Genomic DNA, 15,837 nt, shown 5'->3' on the forward strand with positions numbered 1-15,837 from the left:
ACTTCAACTTGCTGATATAGTTCATCTTCAAACAGCTAAAATAATGCATAAGGCTAAAAACAACCAATTACCTAAAAATGTCATCCATATGAGAAATATGATCTCAGGGAAGTCTTGATGTGCTATATATATCACTATATTCACACTTGCTATGGTACCCATTATGTCACTGTATGGTCATATCACCTCGTACTTCGGTATGAGGTACATTATTAAAAAATAAATAAATAAAAATAAAAAAACAACCTTAAACTGTATTATGGAAAGCAGGAAGTGAACAAATGTAACAGTTACTGATTGTAAAAGTACCAGATGGAGGGGTAGGATTTAATAAGCTTTGCTTCTTCCTACTCCTTTTGGACATGTGGAACTGTGAACTGATTATGGGATGCACTCAATTGTAATCTGATGCATGTTCAAATGAAATAAAACCATTACCATTACCATTACCATTACCATTACCATTACCATTACCATTACCATTACCATATTGAAGTTCTTTAATTACAAATGCGTTGCATCAGTTCTGAAAGCGTTCCTGAACCCGTTTAAACACAACACTCAACAATGGATGCCTTCCTTATTAATTACCCTTACAGTTTAGCTCAGGTGGTCTTGTGGTTGTCTCTCTTCTTGAAGGCTGCAGGTTCAATCCCTACTTATAGATGCTTTCTAAACCATCTTCGTCTGCAAGTGTCTACATGTTCAATCTTTAATTTTCCTCCACTGCTCCTTCAAGTCCTTTAATAGTCTTGTAAAAATCACAGAGGTTAGACGTGTCAAATTTCATCTTCCCTGGTCGCATCATTAATTCCGACTTCATCACCACGCGCCACTTTAAAGACAGCCAGAGTGTAGTTGAGAGTGTTATTTCCTCTCACCTCCTCTTGACCATCTGTCTTCTTGCTTTCAGAAGTTTGAAGTCATTCTTTCAACTTGCAATTTCTTACTGCATTGTGTTTCCTGCGTTTTCAACAGGGAGAATGTCGTAATTTCGTCAAGGTTCTGCTCCAGCAGCACGGAGGCCTGTTTGTGTGCGGCACAAACGCCTTCAACCCGCTGTGTGCAAACTACACCGTTAGTAGCCATTGATTTGTCAGCTGGTCATTCTGGGTTTATCTGCTTGTTCCTGAGATGTGTTCCCGTCCTCCTGTTGCAGAGAGATACTCTAGAAATGGTGGGAGAGACTGTGAGTGGGATGGCACGCTGCCCGTATGATCCACGGCATGCCAATGTGGCTTTATTTGCAGGTAGGATTGTGAATTTCCTCCATTTTTATAGCACACGAGCTGCCAACATAATGTTTAGATGATTTATAGTTACACATCTTGCTGAATTGCTTGTTTGGTTTTAATCTTCCTGACCTTGTGCTATCTCTCCATCTTCTACCTTCCCTGTTCTTCTTCTTAATCTCTCCCTGCTCGTGCTCGCAGATGGAAGTCTTTTCACTGGCACCGTGACAGACTTTCTGGCAATCGATGCCGTGATCTATCGCAGCCTTGGCGACAGCCCCGCCCTCCGCACAGTCAAGCATGACTCCAAATGGTTCCGAGGTACAGAATCTTGTCGGGACACAAACACATGACAAATGTCACCAGACGTCAGACACCAAATGTCAGAGACAAAGCAAATGGAAACTATCTTTTGAAAGAGGGTTCATACGCTGTCAGTGCTTTGGTGTGGAGTGAAAATAAGTTGAATCAAACAGAATAGACGGCGGCATGGCGGTCGAGTGGTTAGCGCGCATACCTCACAGCTAGGAGACCAGGGTTCTATTCCACCCTTGGCCATCTCTGTGTGGAGTTTGCATGGGTTTTCTCCGGGTATTCCAGTTTCCTCCCACATTCCAAAAACATGCTAGGTTAATTGACTCCTAATTGTCCACAGTTATGAATGTGAATGTGAGTGTGAATGGTTGTTTGTCTATATGTGCCCTTTGTGTGGAAAAGCGGTAGAAAATGAATGAATGATTAATCACCATTTTGTAACATTCATCCATCCATCCATCCACCGCTTATCCTCACAAAGCCGCGGGTATGCTGGAGCCTATCCCAGCTGTCTTCGGGCGAGAGGCAACCAAACAAACATAGGTATGAATGTGAGTGTGAATGGTTGTTTGTCTATATGTGCCCTGTGATTGGCTGGCCACGAGTCCAGGGTGTACCCCGCCTCTCGCCCAAAGACAGCTGGGATAGGCTCCAGCACCCCCGCGACCCTCATGAGGAAAAAGCGGTAGAAAATGAATGAATGAAACAGAATAGACGAGACATGATGTATCATAGAATACAAAACCATACCATATCTTTACTGCCAATTGTACTGTGTACCATGAAATTGAGTGCAGTCCTCCACAGTGCAAAGATCAACAAAGGTATTAAAAAACTATAATCAAGGCTGTGTGAAGGTACGTTACACCAAATATGAAGGATAAAGGGAAATATTCACATTGACTCAAATATGAGGCTGCATGGTGTTCGAGTTGTTAGTGCGCAGGCCACACAGCTAGGAGATCTAGGTTTGATTCCCCCCTCGGGCATTGCTGTGTGGAGTTTTCTCCAGTTTCTTCCAATCCAATCCACTTTATTTATATAGCACATTTTATAAACAGAGTTTCCAAAGTGCTGCACAGACTAGTGAAAATAAAAAGTAATAATCCAAAACTAAAAGATCATTTAAGAAATAAAATAGTAAAATAGATATTAAAATATTAAAAACAAGAAACAAAGCAATAAAAGTATAAAAAATAAAACCAAAGAACTAAAAGACACAGGACCATACGACTCACTCCGAGTTAAAAGCCAGAGAATAAAAGCGGGTTTTAAGACGAGACTTAAAGCTTTCGATGTTGGGGGCCTTTTTTACTTGGGAGGGGACAGAGTTCCATAGTTTGTGCCCTGTGATTGCCTGGCAACCAGTCCAGGATGTACCCCGCCTGGGATAGACCCCAGCATACCCATGACTCTAGTGAGGATAATCAGTAGAAAATTGATGGATATAAATCACTGACCATATAAAATCTCGCCACATTGGGTCGGGCCGGTTCTGGTTCAATGGTTAGGTGTCCCAATACTTGTGTCCATAGAATGACACTGACTAAATGAGGTCCATTGTGGAAACCCTCATATGCAGCTAGACCTATATGTGACAGGTACATTATTATTTTTAAGTGGAGCACGCACAGCTCGAGTGACATATTTAGGTTACTCTAATCTGCTGGTTATGTTTCTAATAAGGCTTGTGGTGGTGCTTGTTCTTTAAAAAGGCGCAAAACAAGGTTACAGCAGGTCAAATGTGGAGCAGTGCTGGATGAATAAATGATAAATAGTATCCCTTCTCTTGTCTATGATGATACATTCAAGAGGATATGAATATTCAATGATTGTGTCGGTGGACAGCGGCTGCTTGTCTTGACGTGTTATAATTGGCATGGTGTTGCTATGAGAGCCTCACACTGTTTTTCTCCTAATGCAGAGCCCTACTTTGTGAGCGCCGTGGAGTGGGGGCCTCATATTTATTTCTTCTTCAGAGAAATGGCAATGGAATTTCACCATCTAGAGAAGGTTCGTTATCCTCATATTCCCATGTCTCCATTTATTATTACACTTCTACTGGAATGTGCTGTATGGTGTTATTCCAGGTAATGGTGTCCCGTGTGGCCCGCGTGTGCAAGTCGGACCTGGGTGGCTCGCAGCGTGTTCTAGAGAAACAGTGGACCACTTTTCTGAAGGCACGGCTCAACTGCTCCGTCCCTGGAGACTCGCACTTTTACTTCAACCTCCTCCACGCCACAAGTGGCATCATCCACATGCAAGGACGAGACGTCATCCTGGGTCTCTTCTCCACCCCCCCGAACAGGTACCAGGACCGGAACACTGCACACACACACATACACTCAACGATTGTTCTCTTCTCTTATTTTGTGTATTCCATTCCAGCATTCCAGGTTCTGCCGTGTGTGTGTTTGACATGCAGCAGCTGGCTCACGCCTTCGAGGGACGCTTTAAGGAACAGAAATCCCCAGAGTCCATTTGGACTCCGGTACCAGAAGAGGCAGTCCCCAAACCTAGGTATGCTTATGCCACATTTATGAGCTTGCACAGATCTTCATTGCCCATCTTGTGGTGGGACATGCTTGTTAGCATCGGTGGAGAAAAGAAATAAACTACTGAAACGATAATTGATCAGCGGAGAAGACAGTTGAAACAAACCAAGAGCAGTCTGCTGCAAGGCCCCCGTGAAGGACAGGACAGAAGTATAGTTATAGAAACATTATCAGGTGCCAGGACGTGCTCCAGGTCCATCAGAACATGTTGACATGGAAATGCCATCGTTGTTTTTGGAGACATGAGGTCCCAAGGCACGAGCAGATAGTCATAACAAAGTTTGTTCTTCTTGCAGATCAGTCCGATTTATTTATATTCGTACGAGTAAATTGTTTAAAATGGTAAAATCAAAGATTCTATTATAATCTCTTTGTCTGTTTTTCCAGACCTGGAGGATGTGCAGTCCTGGGGTCCAGATTTAGTTCATCCACCACATTGCCGGACGAGGTATTAAACTTTGTGAAAACCCACCCTCTGATGGATGAGACGGTACCGCTGCTGGGGCACAGACCCTGGGTGGTCAAGACTATGGGACGGTACTGCTTTCCAGTTCAAGTTTTATGTCATGAAAAATTTAGAGAGAAGGGTAGAAGAAATTGATTTTATTGAGCCACTCATGTTTTCATGGTCGATATGTCTTTGCAGGTATCAGTTGACAGCTATGGTGGTGGACACGGAAGCTGGCCCCCATCGAAACCGTACAGTTTTGTTCCTCGGTTCGACCCGAGGGACCGTTCTCAAGTTCCTAATGATTCCCAGTGGGGATTCAGTGTCCCACAGCAGTGTCTTCCTGGAGGAGGTGGAGGGTTTCAACCCAGAGAAGTGAGTAAGGAGTAAAGAGACTTTTGTCCTTGAGCTCAGACTGATGACATCTATTGGCATCCTGCTCCATTATACATCACGTGGATCGCTTCTATTTAAAAAGAGGGGGCTGCCACCTCCTTCCTGTTTCACTGCATTACAGATGTGGCCCTTTTACACAGCCTGGGAAGCCTGATAAAGAATCATATAAGTCATATATTGTCCCATTGGAGGATGCGACATCGTTATGAGAAAGCACACAAAGTTGCAGCAATATCTGACGTATCATGTGACCCACCTCCTTACTCTCCACTTTGTCTCTTCAGATGTGGTGAGGACTCTCCTCAGGGTCGCCAGCTCCTGTCTCTAACATTGGACCGTACCAGCCACACACTGCTGTTGGCCTTCCCGTCCTGTTTGGTCCGTGTGCCCACGTCCCGCTGCCACCTGCACGCCCGCTGCATGAAGTAAGCGACATAAGTTAGCTACTTTTTTAAAAATGTCAAATTCATTTGGTGGGCAGCACGGTGTGCTAGTGGTTAGCGCGCAGACCTCACAGCTAGGAGACCAGGGTTCAATTCCACCCTCAGTCATCTCTGTGTGGAGTTTGCATGTTCTCCCCGTGCATGCGTGGGTTTTCTCCGGGTACTCCGGTTTCCTCCCACAAAACATGCTAGGTTAACTGGCGACTCCAAATTGTCCATAGGTATGAATGTGAGTGTGAATGGTTGTTTGTCTATATGTGCCCTGTGATTGGCTGGCGACCAATCCAGGGTGTACCTCGCCTCACGCCCGAAGACAGCTGGGATAGGCTCCAGCACCCCCCGCGACCCTCGTGAGGAAACGCGTTAGAAAATGAATGAATGAATGAAATTCATTTGGTGTTATTTGTTGTAAACACCTCTCAAGGGATGGTAGAGAATAACTGTACACTGTAAAATCCAACACAAATAAACATACCACAAACATACATATATACATAAAACAAGTTTTTGAGTGGTCTAATGTTTGTATGATCTGTTTTTTTATGAACATTTTTCATCTGGGTACAATATCGAGCCGAACAAAACCATTTGTTCTATATTATATGATTCCGTGAAACAGCATGCCCAAACAAAGCACCCTACAAGTTGGTGACTCACCGTTCATGACTTTTTTATTGAGTGTGACTGCTGAATAACCCACAATGGGGCCAAAAAAAAGTTGCCAGCATTCTTTCCTACGGGAACAATTGCTATGGTTCTTCTGATCTGGTCTTTTGCAACAAAAGGCAGTCATAATAGTGCCCTGTTCTCATAATAATAATAATTTATAAGAGCCTTTCTAAAAACCCAAGGACACCTCACAAGATACAGAAAAAACAAGAAAGGATCAAATCAAAAAGAACAAGTGACAGAAAGATGGTGTAGAAGCAGTCAAAGGGAGGATGCAGCCTTGAACAGATGAGCTTGGAGTCGGGATTTGAAGAAGTTTGGGAGCAGAGCAGCTATAAATTGTGATCCCCATAGTATGATCCCCATCTTTGAAAAGGCACATTTTTAATGCAACTCTTGTATTGTCTCATCGCATTAGACAACCATTGTACCTAATATTGTGGCCCTTTCGTGTATACCTGTATTAAAGTTGGGATGTTGCGTCACTCCTGTCAACCTCAGATGATTGGCTTGTCACATGCATCCTTATTATGGTGAACTTGCAAATACATTTTACTTGAGATTCATAATGAATACTTGGCAAATAGAACAAATAACAAATCTATCTGTTGTCTGACCTCTTAATCAATAAAGTCATACTTGACATTTGAGAAGCATACAGCCAAGCAGATTAATTTCTTTTTTATGCTTATAACAGTGTTTGTATTTTATGTTGTTTTTCCACAGGGAATAAGCATATAATGAGATTAGCTAGCTTATTTACATTTCTATGTGTGCACACAGGAGCTGCCTGGCCTCGAGGGACCCATATTGTGGCTGGACCAGAGGCAGCACCTGCTCTTTCCTGAGACCAGGAACCAGGTAAGAGGAACACATCCATGAAAAACCTTATGCAAAGATATTTACTGTAGAAATAAAGCGTCACTTTACCTTTGTATGGCACTAGATTTTAAGCAACACTTGCTCTTAGTTTGGTTTTGTTAAGTTTTGTTAAATAATGATTTGTAAATAGATTATTTTTGTTCTTGTTAGTGTGGTTTAACACTTTATTGCACAATAAAACACATGAGGTTTCAATAGAAATACAAACATATTATAGTGAATTATACTACAAGGGGTTGCATGGCGGACAAGTGGCCACACAGTTAGGAGACCGGAGTTCGATTCCACCCTTGCGCATCTCTGTGTGGAGTTTGCATGTTCTCCCCGTGCATGCGTGGGTTTCCTCCCACATTCCAAAAACATGCTAGGTTAATTGGCGACTCCAAATTGTCCATAGGTATGAATGTGAGTGTGAATGGTTGTTTGTCTATATGTGCCCTGTGATTGGCTGGCCACCAGTCCAGGATGTACCCTGCCTCTTGTCCGAACACAGCTGGGACAGGCTCCAGCACCCTCGCAACCCTCGTGAGGATAAGCGGTAGATGATGAATGAATGATTTTTAACTACATTTAAAGGGTCCATGACATGATTCATTAACTTTGCTTAAATATGTTAATATTGTTTGTAATTATGTTCTATATTGTTAGATTTTTTTTTTTTTTAATGAAACGATAAATTTGCAAAAATCACATTTATATTTCATGGCGCCGGCCAATGCGAACTAGCTCTCGCAGCTCAGCCTCATTTCGGGAAGTGACGTCCTTAGGGGTAATATCGCTCAGGTAAACAAACAAGACAAAGGACACTTACAGTGATTATTACGAAGATTTGAGCGATGTGTCAATCATTTTTGAGGAGGAAGAAACATTTGGAGATGAAAGAAAAAAATTGCAGAACACGGACTTAAGATGTGGAGAGGAAGATTGGTCGACATGAAAATACAGAATGGTAGGTGTAAATTACTCTGGAGTTGATTATCCTTCAATTATTGCTTTAAACTGGCTTCTTAATCAGCGTAAAAGGTTTTTTATAGCCTGTTTTATTGTACATGTGGCCACACGTAGAGGATGAATGTTTACTGCCGTTCCCGCCCCCCCACAGTAAACATATCGTTGTTAAAAGATGTTTATAAAACATGTTTAATGCTTTTCAGCCTTGTCGCTATTGTGGAATAGTGTTTAGGAGACATGATGTAAGCAAGACATGACTCTCTTGTGCCAACATTGATATAGTGGTTATTTTATTTTATTATTTTATTATTTTATTATTTTATTATTTTATTATTTTATTATTTTATTATTTTATTATTTTATTATTTTATTATTTTATTATTTTATTATTTTATTATTTTATTATTTTATTATTTTATTATTTTATTATTAATTGTCTTGGTTTTTTTCCTGTGTACCAGCGGAATAGCATCCTTTTGGAAAATGAATTTAAACCATACATGCTTCTTCTTGTAAAGGGGTTTATTCAAAGCAGTCATCAGTGAAATGATCACTGCAAAGATTACTACTGGGGGTGGGCGTCCATTTGTCTCTCAAACCTACAATACTTCCACAAACCTAAAATATCACTCGAATACACATTTTGGCATTACTACTATTGTGATGACAAATATACTGAAGTCGACAATCTACCTTGAGAAGAGTTACTCGGCTTTCGCTCATGGGCATTACCCCCATGACATCACTTCTGTAAATGAGGCTGAGCTTGTGCATCATGGCTGGCGTCATGAACTGTAAATGTAATTTTTTGTAAATTTACAATCTAAAACATAATTACATAATTACTATATAACATATTGAAGCAAATTGCCTGTTGCCTGTTATAGACAAACCTGATTTTTGCATTTTATCCAGTTGTACTTTGGACTTAATTTATGTCATTTCTTATGACTACGGCATATACTCATTCATTCATTTTCTACCGCTTTTCCTCACGAGGGTCACGGGGGTGCTGGAGCCTATCCCAGCTGTCTTCAGGCGTGAGGCGGGGTGCACCCTGGACTGGTCGCCAGCCAATCACAGGGCACATATATACAAACAACCATTCACACTCACATTCATACCTATGGACAATTTGGAGTCACCAATTAACCTAGCATGTTTTTGGGAAACATGTGGGAGGAAACCGGAGTACCCGGAGAAAACCCACGCATGCACGGGGGGAACATGAGAGAACATACAAACTCCACACAGAGATGGCCGACCCTGGTCTCCTAGCTGTGAGGTCTGCGCGCTAACCACTAGCCCACCGTGCCGCCACAGCATATACTGTATGATATAATCTGTGGTATTAAGTACATTAATTTCTATGTCTGGAATTTTTATTAGTTTAAGCTTGATGTATTTTGGACTCTCTTCTGTCGCCGTGTCATACCTGACCTCTGACCTCCTTGTGGGTAGGCCACTATAAGTAAAAATCAATGTAAGCGTCAATAGAGTATACTGTTACAGTGAGTGGAAAAGTGATTGAAGGTCAAAATACAACCTCATGCTTAGTCAAATTCCGCTTCTCTTTTTGTTGTCGTGTGACGTAACTGCATGACATTGTATTGAATTTGTGTTCCTGTATGAATATAATGTATGTATTGGCTTTTAATGTGTGATTTGTATGTGCCTGTAGGCTGCCTTTCCAACAAGATGTGGAATACGGAAACACCAGCTCCCATTTAGGAGACTGTGATGGTAGGTTGCAGCACCATGACTGGATGTTTCTATCACATCCAAGTAACTCATGGACGTCTCCGCCTAGTGGCTCAATCCCTCATTGCATCCTCCCACTGTGTTTGTTATGAAAGTGGGAGAATAAGAGACTATTTGTGATGTTTTATAATTCACCCCATTACATTACAATACAATTTTTGTTGTTTCGTTGATGGTTGTGACGTCTTTATACGTCCGTACAGCTGGTATTTGTTTTAGTTCAACCTCACTTGCGTCAGGTCAGAGGAGTCCTAGTGTGACGGTTTCATTAGAGAGGATGTGAAAGAGATGTAGCTGCCAACTCCAGACTGCACAAGGAGGAACAATATCAAGGCAAACTCCGAGGCCATGTAAAGCTTTGTTCTCTTTTCTGTCCTCAATATGACAGAGGGCATGAGCTTAGCATAATACGCTGCTTTCACTTCTGTTGAGGGACTCACACGTCATCGCAGCAGGACCCAAGAGGGTCTCTTATCCAGCTTTGCTCTGAAACTCACTCACATAGAGGAAACCAGAACCCCTTTTCCATAGAGGCTAAAGCCTTTTTCCCTTTTTAGGTCAATGCTGTTAGGTCAGATCTTAAAAGTTCCAAAGGAGTTTCTTTTTAGGCTTTCAGCACAATCATTTTATATAAATCTGATCATTTTTCCTCATCTCTGAAATCTGAAATCTGAAATTGAGCCCCATGCAGCTGAGCCAGACACAAACATGCACGGCTGTTGCCGCAGATGGGAGTGATTAGAGCTGGGTGGAAACGTTGAAGTCATGCTATGCTCTGTGGAGTGATTCTCTAACCGGGCTGCACGATGGAAAAAGTGAGGAGCAGAGAGAAGAAAAAAAATGAGAGTCTGTGTTTTCTGTTTGGGTCTGAGTTCTACTTGATGTCAAGTGCAGGCTTCTCCAAAGCTTTGGAGCCTATGGAACCTCAAGGCCACGCTGGAGAGCAGCTATTGTTTGCAAAATGCAATCATAGTTCTCTAATACTGAATGCTATTACCAGTTTTGTTTTGTCACAGTAAATTAAAGCTCAAGGTGGGAAATACACATGGAAACATGAAACATTATATTAATTATGTACTGCTCTACAGTGGTGTTTTTACCAAAACGCTTGTTTTTTCATTATTACTTCATTAACAAAATATTTGCTATGCTCTTCTGTTGTACTTCATCAGATGGTGCAGGTGTACCTAATGTTGTGGCCAGTATATAAGATGCTAATAACGTTTTCCTTCTGATCTTCAGGTATCCTGCAACAAAGTCTTCTAATAGAACCAGAGAGTCTTGTCTCCCTCAATCTCCTGGTGGTCTCTGCAGTCTCAGCATTCACCATCGGGGCGGCGCTCTCAGGCCTCGCCGTGTGCTGGATCATGGCTCACAAGCCTGCCAACCGTCGCCATAGCAACACCAACCAGTCTATCCAGCGGCGTGAAAGAGGCCTATTAAGTAATGCCGGTGGAATGGGAGGCTCTGTGCTCAGCGTGACGCGTCAGGGAGGTGGTGAGCGCCCCTGCACTCAAGGCGGGGAGACCCTGTTTGTGATGCCCAACGGATGGGTGAAATCCGGGGAGCTTGACCCGGGTTTCTTACCCACACCGGAGCACACGCCCCAGCAGAAACGCAGAGGCCTGCGACTGTCTGACTCGAACTCCGGGGGATGGGACACAAGCCAGACCTACTTGGGGGGAGGCTCTGTGGGTCTGGGCTCCCCCTGTCGTATCCCCCCTTCAGTATACCTGACCACCAGACTGTTTCAGCAAGGGGGAGGCGGCCGGCACAGTGGCGATAACCGGGGGAGTGACACCCCACGACAGCACTATGTCTGTTTGAGCAAGCAAGAGAAAGGAGTGAAGGGGACTCCCAAAGTCCCGCTGAGGAAGTCCGCGGGGGAATACGTGTACCCCATGACGCCCCAGGACTCACCTGAACGCCGCAGGGTGGTGTCAGCACCCAGCGCCCCCGCGGAGTACGGTGAGCCTCTGCCTTTGCGCTGGCCGGCCCAGGAAGGCTACATCCTCAGCAGCCACGGCATGGTGCCTGTTCCCTTGCCCCCTCCATCCATGGCCGCCCCAAGCGGCCAAACATACCAACACCAACAGCACACCCCTGCGCTGACTAGGGCTTTACTGAGGGGGGCACTGGAGCGAGGGGAGCTTGGCGAGCTCATGGACCTCACCCAGCTCATGAGTAAGAAGAACTGCAATGACAGGACTCAGGCTGGGCATTGACTGCTGAGGAAATAAAGGCCCTGCATGAGCGCCTTTCCACGTCTCTTTGCATTGACCTGTCTTTAGCCTCAGCCACCCGCCCCCGCCCCCGACCCTCCCCATCTCTGGACATTTTTGTGCATTGTCATTCAAGGCCTCTGGTCTCCTCTGTGACTGTCTCAGGCAACCCCACCACCCGCCCCCTTTTCTTCCCCACCCTCCATTAACCGTGTTGGCGAGGCTCTCGTTACGACTGGCTGCTGCGCCTGCCGATCTTTTACTGGCTCGCACTAATTGGTCAGATGCACGGAGGTTGTTGCTGTGTCTGCATTGCAGAGTTGCCTCGCCTGCCAGCGCTCTCCAAGGCAGCAGGGAGAAGGCACAGAAGAAAGAAAAGACTGTCGTCTTTTGCGGCTGTGGAAGTGAAGCAAAACTAACAAATATGAGGATGTTATTTTCTTCACTGATAAAAGTGAAGATAAAAGAGGCATTAATGGACAATTCTTTGTGAAAACAGTTTGGGGATGGGCCTTGGCTGTGCCCTGGTTGCAAAAAAAATAGTAGAAAGTCCAGTTTGGAAGAGTAGAATCTTTAATTGCTGGGTATAAAATTCCTTTCGCAGCTAATTATTTTTAAAGGAATGTTTAGAACTCCTTTTTTCATGCCGTGTGGCCCGCAACTGAGACTGCATCAACAGCACCTCGAACTCGTTTAATCAGCCATCAATACAACACAACACAACACAACGGACTATCATACCCAATCACTAACCAAGCATTCATTCTCCATCTTGTTGGTGTGACTGCCAACTTGGCTACGGTGCACGTTACATGTTTCCTGAAGATAATGAGCTTTATGTGACTCATCAAAAGTCGGCGTGACTAACAACAGGAAACAAAAGAAGAAGCTCATCTGCTTCCTCTTTGTTTGCACTCATACATGCGAGTTGTTCAGTGTATACGGGGCAGCATGACGCGAGTGTTTAATGCCTCCGATAGTCCGAGTCGTCTCATAGCGATGCAGGACCATAACTCTTTGGAGAGAGGAGAGCAAAACTGAAATGTCAGCAGTATTCCTGCCAGCCGCATTGCTCGCTGTAATGACGTTGTCGGCATCTCTGACGCCCATTGCTCTTTTCACCCCTTCCGCTCCTCGTACTACTTAATGGCCGATAATTCCATGAGGATGTCTATGGAAAGTTTTGCACCAGAAAACTGACCAGAAAGGAAGAAAGGCGTAATTGGGAATGCCCTTTCTTTTTCCACGCATATTCATTCAAGCTGCATTATTGAACACTGTCCAGCTCTAATGGGTACAAATTTCCCTGGAAAAGCCCCACAGAAGGTCAAGGTCCCACAGACGTGATGCAGAACAAAGTGACAGTTACAGAGGCAATGATGGAAACGCCAAAGCCAATAGGTGTAATGGAAATGCCCCCAGGAGGCAAATGGGCACATAAATCATCTGCCATCGACGCGTCGAGTGCCATGAGAGTCAGCATTTAGATCAGCACAACATTGAGATGGATGTCATATATATAAAAAAAAAAAGCAAAAGCCACCGACATCAGCAATGATAACAATGTGCTTTGTTAATACACATTTGCTTTGTCATGTGCACCGATTCTATGTTTAGTGTACATAGTAAGGTTTGATTCCAACAGACACTAAGATACTATATCCATCAGACAGCTTGAAAGCAAACAATAACATTTGATCATGTCATAACTATGAATGTAAAAAATATGTTCTCACATGCCTTTTTATAAGGCAAGCAATACAGCCATAATAAATCCTCCTTTCATAAAGTCTACAATAGTCAGAATCTGAGAGGTTTTTATTTATTTCACTGGGACTTTAATCAGTTGAAGTAATACACTGCCCCGCCCCCAAAAAAAGGGAACACGTAATCACTGCAGTGTAACTATGTGTCAATCACAATTCCAGTTAGGAAGCAACTGTGAATCAATCCCACATATGCAAATTGGATACAAAAATAGGACAACCTATTTGAAGGAATGGTGCTGCAGGTTGGTTACCTTTTATGGCTCAACATCTGACCTCAGTTCCCTGAGCCATCAGTGATACCATTAAGCACTGCAACTTGTTCAGGTACTTCTCTATGCACCATGAACTAAATGGTTGTTATCTCCCCCATGTAGAGTTTCAAGAGCGTGGAGGAGATTGTAGGAGACAGGACAACCCACCACAAACAGCACCTCTCAGACATTGTAGGACATACACATCCCTGTTCCTAACAGAAAGTTGAATCATTTCTCTACTGTGATTTAGCATAGTTCAGTTATTCTTCACTTATTTGGGTTTCTATTAAATGTTATGACAGATTAAACTATGGAATGGAATGGCCTTTATTGTCATTATACAAGATGTACAACCAGATTGGAGAGCTTCTCCTTTCAGTGCAGTAGTCAAGTTAAAAAAAAAAGTAGAGTAAAAAAGACAATTTAACAAGATATATACAAGATATCCAAAATATACACATAGTACTGCACAGGAGCATATGCAGAACTAGCCAGTGATTGAAGTATTCCCATCATTTTTGGAGCAGTGTATTACTCTCACGACTGGAGGATTATTAGGTAACTGGATATTACACATTACAATAACCAACCCACTCACTTTTATTCACATCTGTGTGCCAAAATCTTCTTAGGAGTGTTGTATTGATGCCAGTTTACAGAAGCAAAAAAAAAACAACCTTGTGTTTAAGTGCCATGATGATGACTATTTCAATCAGCAATTCACAGTTGCTGTTTGAAAAGCTCCATATAACTTATTGCAGTATGCTATGTGAAATATTTGCCTTTGACCTTACATGCTGAATGGTTTTCTTTTACGTGTGTGGGCTTGTACTGTTGCATCCGCAATAACGGAACCAACAGTTTAAAGACGGTACTTCAACTGTAATGTACTGTAAATATGTACTGTAAGAATACAGACACTTTGTCATGGTCTTTCTAATCGTACTTGGACCACATGACGCTATGACATGGAATGTGGTGATAAAATGTAATAATGATGCAAATCTTCAAAATGGACTGAAAATGCTGTGAGGGATTATTGTGTATCTTTTTGTGTCATATTTGTCATCACGTTTTTATAGTCTAGTGATTGTCTGTTTGCCAATCAACTGCCATACGGAAGGATCTTAAATATATTTGTCAGCATCCCGAGAGAGAGAGAGAATGTTTTTATTGTTGTTTTGCGTGCAGTAATACGTAGATAAGCACAAGGACTTTTTTTGCAATTGAAGAGCTGTAACATTTGTGAATAGTGTAAATAATCCGTGTTTGCTTTTGGCTCATTATTAGGGCAAAGAGGCATTGAAGTGTGAGGGGGTTTATTTTTATTCTTCTGTGCCAATGGTGTGAATAAGATGTATGTAAAGTATTTACGTGACTTTGGCTGAGTGCTGACTTTCAGCTGTTGGTAGAGTAGACTTGCAGGCCCTCATCTCAGACCAAACTGAGCCTTTTACATTTGCCTGCCTGCTGAGTTTTTGCAGTTGTTAAAAATACTGCTGTGATAATAACCACTGATTTTTGGAGTACTGCTATTAAATGGAACTATATCATTTGCTGCTAATGTTGCATTTACTGCTGAATAGGGGTGTCATGAGATCTCGCGAGATCAAAAACATGACAAAGAGTTTTTGTTCAGAAAAAAAAACTGTCACGCGATGATAAACGAATAAATTAATCACAAAATGAAAATGAACTCGATAATTTTGCCGGCCTCCACATTCCACCTTCATTTTAAAAAAGTATCGGATCGATACCAAATCTAATCAGCTGAAGAAATCCCCTAAAATAGAAATTAAAGGTAAAAAAAAAAACATACCTCCAAACCTAATGTGGATAAGCAGCATAGAAAACGGATGGATGGGGCCAGCACAGCACAGCTTCAACTGATTGTTTGTCTGTAATTACTTTCTTCACCACAAGAGAGCGCTATATGCCGT

The 15,837-nt window shown here is 42.7% G+C and overlaps 1 protein-coding gene and 1 long non-coding RNA gene across 2 annotated transcripts in view; one reads left to right on the forward strand and one right to left on the reverse strand.

Annotated features, from left to right (window-relative positions):
* Nucleotides 1-15,627, forward strand: part of LOC131124947 (semaphorin-6B-like) — a 39,444-nt gene extending 23,817 nt beyond the window's left edge. Inside the window, exons 6-17 of the mRNA XM_058065958.1 lie at nt 979-1,077; nt 1,160-1,250; nt 1,434-1,553; nt 3,472-3,560; nt 3,638-3,855; nt 3,936-4,067; nt 4,490-4,639; nt 4,749-4,925; nt 5,231-5,371; nt 6,842-6,919; nt 9,573-9,634; nt 10,895-15,627. Of these exons, the coding sequence (XP_057921941.1) occupies nt 979-1,077; nt 1,160-1,250; nt 1,434-1,553; nt 3,472-3,560; nt 3,638-3,855; nt 3,936-4,067; nt 4,490-4,639; nt 4,749-4,925; nt 5,231-5,371; nt 6,842-6,919; nt 9,573-9,634; nt 10,895-11,877 (2,340 nt within the window). The 3' untranslated portion in view covers nt 11,878-15,627. The remainder of the gene's footprint in view (nt 1-978; nt 1,078-1,159; nt 1,251-1,433; nt 1,554-3,471; nt 3,561-3,637; nt 3,856-3,935; nt 4,068-4,489; nt 4,640-4,748; nt 4,926-5,230; nt 5,372-6,841; nt 6,920-9,572; nt 9,635-10,894) is intronic.
* On the reverse strand, nt 4,776-11,702 carry LOC131124950 (uncharacterized). Its single transcript, XR_009128955.1, has 3 exons — nt 11,573-11,702; nt 5,203-5,362; nt 4,776-5,096 (listed from the first exon to the last, which is right to left on the reverse strand). It is a non-coding gene; the product is annotated as an uncharacterized LOC131124950 (long non-coding RNA).
* Nucleotides 15,628-15,837: the final 210 nt, after the last annotated feature.

Source organism: Doryrhamphus excisus, chromosome 3, assembly GCF_030265055.1.
Source record: "Doryrhamphus excisus isolate RoL2022-K1 chromosome 3, RoL_Dexc_1.0, whole genome shotgun sequence".
NCBI lineage: Eukaryota > Metazoa > Chordata > Actinopteri > Syngnathiformes > Syngnathidae > Doryrhamphus > Doryrhamphus excisus.